The sequence below is a fragment of the Ornithodoros turicata genome, chromosome 5, assembly GCF_037126465.1.
Source record: "Ornithodoros turicata isolate Travis chromosome 5, ASM3712646v1, whole genome shotgun sequence".
NCBI classification, from domain to species: Eukaryota; Metazoa; Arthropoda; class Arachnida; order Ixodida; family Argasidae; genus Ornithodoros; species Ornithodoros turicata.
Genome location: NC_088205.1, coordinates 38,973,680 through 38,982,388, shown reverse-complemented (window position 1 = coordinate 38,982,388; position 8,709 = coordinate 38,973,680). Strand labels below are relative to the sequence as shown.

At 51.5% G+C, this 8,709-nt stretch overlaps 1 protein-coding gene across 1 annotated transcript; it reads left to right on the top strand.

The window, feature by feature from the left end:
* The first annotated feature begins 515 nt into the window (after nucleotides 1-515).
* LOC135395747 (uncharacterized) lies at nucleotides 516-5,768 on the top strand. The gene has a single exon (XM_064626841.1). The coding sequence runs from the start codon at nucleotides 516-518 to the stop codon at nucleotides 5,766-5,768; it is 5,253 nt and encodes a 1,750-aa protein (XP_064482911.1).
* Nucleotides 5,769-8,709: the final 2,941 nt, after the last annotated feature.

Here is an 8,709-nt window from a genome sequence, read left to right as displayed (position 1 = left end):
CCGAGGCTGGCAAGTGATGTCACCCAGGATGACAAGTCACATAAATTACCTCTAACACTTTTACACCCCATGAGCTGAGTTGTGAGTTGAAACAGCACTCTACAGAGTAATAAGGTGCACCCACTGATTTGATTTCTATAGGATCTATGCTATGCCCTAACTCTTCAGACCCCACATTTCTAAAAACACCATTTCTAAGTGGCAATATGTGCTCTGGTATTTCTTTTGCGTCTGCATAGTGTGCAACCACAATGCTTCTGGAGCTTTTGTTGTGAAATATGCGGTACTGTTGGTTGGGTTTTTGGTTTCGGTTTGGTTTTGGCTACAAGGACGATGTAGCGCGCTATAGTAGCGCGTGTCACTTGCTGTCTCGAGGGGACTTTTGGAATAAACCGTCTGGACAAGTACGTCTGCCTCCCGCTCCGAATTCCTGGGCCTACGAGTTCCTCAACACAAATCTTGGTGCCGAAACCCGGGAACTTACAACGACGGAGGTGGAATAGACAGCAGCTGGGATGGACCGTGTGAAGCAGAAACGCGGTGTTCTACGCGCGGCGATCACGAAGCTCATCAACGAAATTGACCTACTGCTGCAGACAACGGCCCCAGCCGCCGACGTGCTGTCCACAAAGCTGGACATCTTGAAGTCCAAGGAAGAAATGTTGCAGACTCTAGACCAGAACATAGAGGAGTCCGTGCCGGAGGAGGTCTTCGAACAGGAAGTCCAAGGCGTTCTCTCTTATGAGGAGAAGATATGCACTGCGAAGTCCCAGATCACTCAGAAACTGAGAACGTACAACAGACAGCTACCGCGGACAGACTCGTCTCCCTCCAGAGTTCCACACGTACAGCCGACGCAGAGCGCTGCCGCCTGTAGGGTGAGACTGCCGAAGATCGAAATTTCGAAGTTCAGCGGAGACTTAGCCGAGTGGACGACGTTCTGGGACCAGTTTCAGTCCAGCATCCACACAAACGAATCTCTGCACAAAGTCGACAAATTCAGGTACCTGCAGAGCTATCTTACGGGCAAGGCTGCAGCAGCTATCAGTGGACTCTCACTTACGAATGAAAACTACGACACTGCAATAGATCTCTTGAAGCAACGCTTCAATCAACGACACCTGATCGTCGAGGAGCATCTAAACCGCTTACTGCATCTTCCACCTGTGGTTGACGCAGGGAAGTTCGTACGGCTACGTGAGCTATACGACGAGGTCCAAGTGAGGGTACGAAGTCTACAAGCTCTGGATGTCGGCACAAAAGAGTATGGGATCATGCTGATGAGCGTCTTACGCAAGGCTGTGCCAAGAGAGGTCACCCTGGAGTACAATCGCAAGCACAAAGGAGCTCCTAGCGAAGGTAGGACCGAAGTAGAGGACTTTATGGACTTCCTGAAAGTCGAAGTGGAAAGCAGAGAGAAGGACACGTTGCTCCCAGACATGCAGAGGAATCGCGCTATGAATCTTGACGAACCGCACTCCAGAACTGCACCAAGAGATGGTAGGCGGCTGTTCGAACGACAAACGACAGGTGCACTCACCACAGGAGTGACGCCACAGCAGCTAGAATGTCTACTGTGCAAGGCAGCAGACCACGGCATAGAAAACTGCCGCAGCAATCTTTCGGTGGGTGACAAGAAAGCCCTACTTAGTCGGGAGGGCCGTTGCTTCAAATGCGGCAAAAAATATCACAGGTCACGTGATTGTCGAACTGCTCCACGCTTAAGATGCGCAACCTGTGGCGGACATCATTTCACGATACTGTGTGATCGTCCAGGAAATTATAGAGCAGCGGAAGACCCCAACCCTGCACGCCTCGGGGTCATGGCTTCGTCTGCGCTGTCGACATCCGACGCAGCTGCGGCCACTGGACCTGTTCTTCTCCAAACTGCTCGCATTTGGGCGGAAACAGATAGGAAGAGACAATTTGTACGAGCCATGCTGGATGGAGGCAGTCAACGGACGTTCATAAAGGAATCACTGTCTCACGAACTTCAATGCGAACCCGTCGGGGAAGAAGCTCTGTCCATATTCTCTTTCGGTTGTACTCCGCTCAAAAAGACGTGTCGTCGTGTGAAGGTCTGGCTTCGCAGCCAGTACAGGCGCCAGGACACATGCGTCGAAGCGTTGGAAACGCCCGAGATCTCCGCGAACCTTATGCCTTCTCCTGACGCCAACGTCACGAGGGTACTGAACGAGAAAGGTATGGAAGTAGCCGACGCCGCGGTATTTGGCACAACCTGTAAACCCGAAGTCCAGATACTGATTGGTTCGGACTATTACTGGGCGGTCGTGACGGGCGAATCCCAACGTATTTCGGAGAAGCTCTTTGCCGTCAACACTATATTCGGTTGGACAGTTCAAGGGCCTAATACGTCATCGTCTTCCTGCTTCAACACCGGTGTAGGGGTGTTACGGGTTACGGTGGAAAGCACCGAAAACGAAGCATCTGTAGAACTTCAGCGATTTTGGGATCTTGAACGCATTGGAATCAAGCCAAACGAGGTCGAACACGATAGCCTTTGGAAGAACGAAGTACTGGCCCAGTTTCGTAGCAGTATTGAGAAGAAAGACAGGAGGTACGAAGTGTCACTGCCGTGGACGGACAAAAAAGAGGAACTTCTTCCAAATCTTCAAGCAGCACGAACAAGGCTGCAATCATTAACGAGACGTCTCATGAAGGATCGTGTACTCATGGAAGAGTACGATGCAGCCATTCGTCTCTATGAACAAAACGGTCATGCCGAAAAGGTGCCGACTGGGGAGTCGGATAACGTAGTCTACTATATGCCACATAGAGCGATCATCAAAAGAGAAAGAGAAACCACCAAAATAAGAATTGTGTTCGACGCCTCGTCCAGCTCTTCAAACGACCCATCACTGAACGACGTCCTTCACGCTGGTCCGAACCTCAACCCTGACATGCTTCACGTGATGATTAAGTTCCGCGCCAACACAATTGCTTTAACTGCCGACGTTGAGAAGGCGTTTTTGCAGATTGCACTAGCCGAGAGCGACCGAGATGCGCTAAGGTATCTCTGGTATGCTACAACACCAAGGATGGGCCAACCATTGCCAGAAATTGAGGCCCTAAGGATGACACGGGTACCGTTCGGAGCTACTTCTAGCCCGTTCCTTCTAGCAGCGACTTTGCGACACCACTTTCGTGAGATGTCCGACATCTTCCCATCCACGTGCAAAATTCTTGGTGACAGTTTCTACGTCGATGACTTGGTGACCAGCGTAAACACACTTCAAGAGGCGAGACAGCTTTGCGAGGAATCCGTGGCGATCGTTGAACACTGTGGCATGAAACTTCGAAAGTGGGCAACAAATGACCATCAATTGAGGGAGGCACTTCGACAACAGGGCGACGACTGTCTATCACAGCAGCTCGAGAGCAAAGTTTTAGGCGTCATCTGGGACACCAGGACAGACCACCTACGTGTCGCGTTACGTTCCGTCATGGACTTCTTAATCACGGCTGATGACACAAAGCGCAGCTTACTCCAAGCGACTGCAAGGGTGTTCGATCCTCTCGGATTTCTTGCGCCCTTCGTTATCCGAGCAAAGATAATGTTCCAACGTGTTTGGCAGAGAGAACTGAACTGGGACGATGACCTCCCGACTGACGTACTTGAGGACTGGCAGAGGTGGCGAAAAGAACTCCACCAGGCCAAAGAAATTGCCATTCCGAGAGCCTTGAAAGGAACGGAAGAAATTCACCACCAAACACTCCACGTGTTCTGCGACGCTAGCTTGCTAGCATACGGTGCCGTCGTATACCTCAGGACAGAATACAAAAACGGCGCATGTACGGTTTACCACATCCTAGCTAAGGCTCGGGTAGCTCCTTTGAAGCGCATCTCGCTTCCCCGCCTAGAGCTACTTGGAACCTTACTAGGAGCTCGACTCTGCGACTACGTAGCGGCGTGTTTTCCCGACAGACATGGAGCCATACTATGGTCGGATTCGATGATCGCCCTCAGCTGGATACGTGGTGACGCTCAGCGTTACAAACCCTTTGTGGCTAATAGGATATCCGAGATACAGAGTTCAAGAAGCATATCTGGCTGGCGACACTGTCCAGGGGAACAGAACCCAGCAGACCTCCTGACCCGCGGCAGTTCGATTCACTCGTTACACTCGCGCACTCACTGGTGGGAAGGACCACAATGGTTAAAGGAATCACAGGAACAGTGGCCAAGTGCAACCACAGGCGTGGGGAAGGATATTAGTGAAGAAGTAAGAGCGACGCACGTTTTGCTTCTACCATCGCCGCCAACGGAGCCGATCCTCCAACTTACCAACTGCTCTTCTTTAGACAACGTCGTCAGAACAACGGCGTGGATATACCGATTTCTGCACAACTCAAGACGAGATGAACCCGCAACAGGTCCACTTTCTACATGTGAGATCCGACGCGCAGAAAACTACTGGATAAGACAAGTACAAGCGGAATCGTTTTCGGAGGAACTTGAAGCTGTCAAATCATCATGGCATCTAAAGGTCACATCGAAACTAAGAGATTTGCATCCTTACTTGGACAAAGATGGAATTCTACGCATAACGGGACGTCTACAACGGGGAGAAGAAAGCGAAGAAGTAAAGCACCCGATTGTCTTACCCAAAGATCATCGTTTCACTCAACTTCTTATCGTAAGAGCGCATCGACGTTTGCTCCATTCGGGTGTCCGCGACACGTTGGTCGAGCTAAGGGAGCTCTACTGGATTATCCAAGCACGTCAAGCAGTTAAGAAGGAGCTGTACAAATGCCACCGCTGTAGACGTCAAAGAGCGCGGCCTGCTTTTCTAGAGACAGCACCACTTCCACCGGATCGTATAACAAGAGCCGAACCCTTTGAGGTGACTGGAGTAGATTTTGCGGGGCCGCTCTTTTACAAAGCTCCAGACGTCAACTCAAAGAAATGCTACATAGCTTTGTTCACGTGTGCGGTGACGCGAGCCGTGCACCTGGAAATTGTAGACGACTTGACAACCCAAAGGTTCCTAATGGCATTCCGTCGTTTTGTGGCCAGAAGAGGACTGTGTAAAGTCATTTATTCCGACACTGCGCTAACCTTCAAGCGAGCATCCAAGGATCTGAACAGCCTCTGGAAGAGCGTACGCCACCCCGACGTACTCGACTACCTCTCTCAAAGCCGCATCCAGTGGAAATTTATCGTCGAGAGAGCAGCATGGTGGGGCGGCTTTTGGGAGAGGTTGGTGCGGACGGTAAAAGATGTTCTGCGTAGATCGTTAGCGAAGGCTCTACTACGACACGATGAACTCGTCACAGTTCTCACAGAGGTCGAAGCCATTATCAATTCACGCCCTCTCACCAGTGTCTGCGACTCAGCTGAGGATCTGTCTGTTCTTACCCCCTCTCACTTCCTCATTGGACGGAGACTGACAGCGCTGCCAGCAGGCACAGCTACCCCCACAACGTCGGACAGCAACACCCTCATCAAGAGTTACCGATATCGTGAGCAGCTGCTGAATTCCTTCTGGAACAGATGGCGAAAAGACTACCTGTTGCAACTTCGGTCCAATCACGTTGTTAAAAGCGGAGTCGGAGCGACATTGAAGCCTGGGGACCTTGTCCTCCTTGTGCAGGAGCGCTTGCCGCGACACTTGTGGCAGGTATGCCGCGTGAACTCTGTTATACCCGGAGCGGATCGGAGAGTGCGGGTGTGCATCGTTCGGCTGCCTAGCGGCGCACTGTTACGTCGACCAGTGCAACTCCTTTGCCCACTAGAGATTGTATAAATGAGCTGCTGCTCACAAGCGGGGGGGGGGGGAGGATGTTGTGAAATATGCGGTACTGTTGGTTGGGTTTTTGGTTTCGGTTTGGTTTTGGCTACAAGGACGATGTAGCGCGCTATAGTAGCGCGTGTCACTTGCTGTCTCGAGGGGACTTTTGGAATAAACCGTCTGGCCAAGTACGTCTGCCTCCCGCTCCGAATTCCTGGGCCTACGAGTTCCTCAACAGCTTTCGTGTGCATATTTTTGTGCTACGGTGCTTATTACAAACAATATCCATATGTTAGACATGAAATGCAGCAGTTTGTAGCGTGCCACACGACGCAGCATGACATGGGAGTGTGCGATTCAAAGAAAGCTTCTGAAAAATGCACAGAATCCCACAAAAATTTTAAAATGTGATTTGTATTTCGTTTTACGTCGCTCGTCGTTCCATAACATCGTTGACGGTGTTGCACATTGGTAAATCGTACGTGAAACTTGTCCCATAGCAGTATGCGGTTTCTCAAATACATAGCACGATTTTTTCCTGCAAAAATAAAACTCTGTCGGCATTTTCTTGCTAAAACGGCTGTTGAAACGTCAGTCAATTTCCTAAGATAATTGACCCTACAATGGGCAAGTGCTGTAAAGGGGCTGTGGCGGCCCGTGTGTGATGACGAAGACGTGCCTCTGCTGCCACGCGCTACGGCTCCGGCACGGCAGTTCTACCGGCACCGTCCTAGTGTGAGGCCACGACCATCTGCCCGCTGGGACATTCCATCACCGCCGGTCAGGACTCATGTAGGGGAACACCACCTCCTCTACATTTGGTGACCCGAACTATGAACACCATGTTCGGCGTAATTCGGCCCAATACCATCCGAAATTCCTGCAAGCCCACCTCTGAAGTCATCTCCGAAGGTACGGTGCAACGTTCAACCAAGGAACCGCTAGGCGACGACGCCAATCCACCGCGGCTCTACTCATCGCAACGCTCGGCCGCGAAACACCGTGGTTGTACTCATCTACCCAGCTCACATCGCAATGGTCCCACACTCCACGTCACGTCGCCACACGCTTCGTGATGGCACTCCTCGGGCTTCCACCAGCGGCACCTTCCCGAGCATCACACTCCTGTACCGGTCGCGGTACGCCGCTGTCGACCGCCCCACACGCATCTGCTACGCTTGCGGTCCAAGAACCCTGCCCGCCTCGCCTTCCCACCAGGCTTCCATACAAGACACTGGCAGCTCGTCCAGATGCGGTCAAGAGGCTCCGGGACCAACGTTCCACCGGGGACACGCACGGAGGCCACAGTGAGTTTTACTCCCGGTCTCCCCGTGCTTCACGATGGTCCTCCCCGCAGTCTCCTCGGCGACAACACTACGAGCCCAGCGCTCACGAACCGGTCGCGGTTCTGTCGCCCCTCTCTGAATTACTTCGGCATACCTGCCCTCACACCGCCCCTGGAACCCGCCCGGTCAGCGCTTGCCCGCACCAACCATTCTGCTGCTACTGCGATTTCTGAACAAGTCGTCCCTGTTCCACGTGTCGCCCGTCTTCCTCCTCTTCAGGTATCGACGCGGAGCCCAACCGCTAGCTCTACACCGCTCCGCGTCTGAGGGGGGGAGTGATGTGGCGGCCCGTGTGTGATGACGAAGACGTGCCTCTGCTGCCACGCGCTACGGCTCTGGCACGGCAGTTCTACCGGCACCGTCCCAGCGTGAGGCCACGACCATCTGCCCGCTGGGACATTCCATCATCGCCGGTCAGGACTCATGTAGAGGGACACCACCTCCTCTACAGGGCTAACGCAGACGCGACTTGATACAAATTGTAAGTGCTCACAAAACACAAACGACGAATTCCAGTCACAACATCGCACAGAGCTTGGTTCACGAATGAGTTCGCAGCTGCTGCCCTGTTTACTTATCGCGGAACCAGCGGAACCCGGAACCCGGCTGCGTATTTCGTAACCCTGACCGATACAGAAGAGCGGCGGCGGCGGCGGAAAACCATGAAAACCCGATGCGTCGCGTTGGCGCAGGACGCTGCTCACATGATAGCGGCTGTACGCGGTGTTACGTTTTGTGGTGTTGGGACAGATGGGGGGGGGGGGGGTGAAAAGAAAGAGATGTGTCTTGCTGGTTGACGTGCCTTCAGATTACGCGTTAAGTAACGCGCAAGTTGTTCCAACATTTCTGCTCCTTGTGTTTGAAAGCGTGAGCCCGCAGAGACCCGGTGTTTTCAGTGTATGTGAGAGCGATGTTGTGCTGCTACTTGGGTGGTCGTTGTCATTAATACAGGGCATGGAAGTTTAAAATGTTCGAATGTAAAAGTGGGAGAGAAACAGAAAATAGGTCCTTGCGGCGTGTAGAGAAGTTTGAAGTGAATCTGCAAAAGCAAAGGCGCCTTACTGAAGTCTGTGCGCAGCGCGTGCACAAAGACGGTGTGTGTGGTCCTGACTAGAGTCACTAATAGTGACCCTAGTTCTGACGTTTTCAGATTATATTCCTTTTGTCTTTTTTTCTCTCGCAGAGAAAGTTGCGTGTAGTGGTCTTGAGCGTCAAATCAAAATAATGTGCACCCAGTTTAGTTCATGATTGAAACGTGATTGAATTCAGGGCGATACTTGGTTTAACACGAACTCTTCAGACTCTGGGGCGGAATCGGGCATAACAAGTAATCAGGCTGTATTTATGGTGCATTTCAGTGCACTTCATATATCTTTCTGACCAATATATATAAGCTTTTATGACCATAATGTTGATACAACTTACTTTTGTGGTTTCATGTGTGCAAAAAGTCAAGTACACTTGCCTTTCATTACTAAATGTTGTGGATAAATGTACACAGTATGACATAGAATGTACGCAGGTCTTATATTGCTATATTTTGTCTTTTATTCAATGTTTTTGACTGCTAACAGGGAACTGTGGCCTGAACGTGAGAGAACATTATGCAT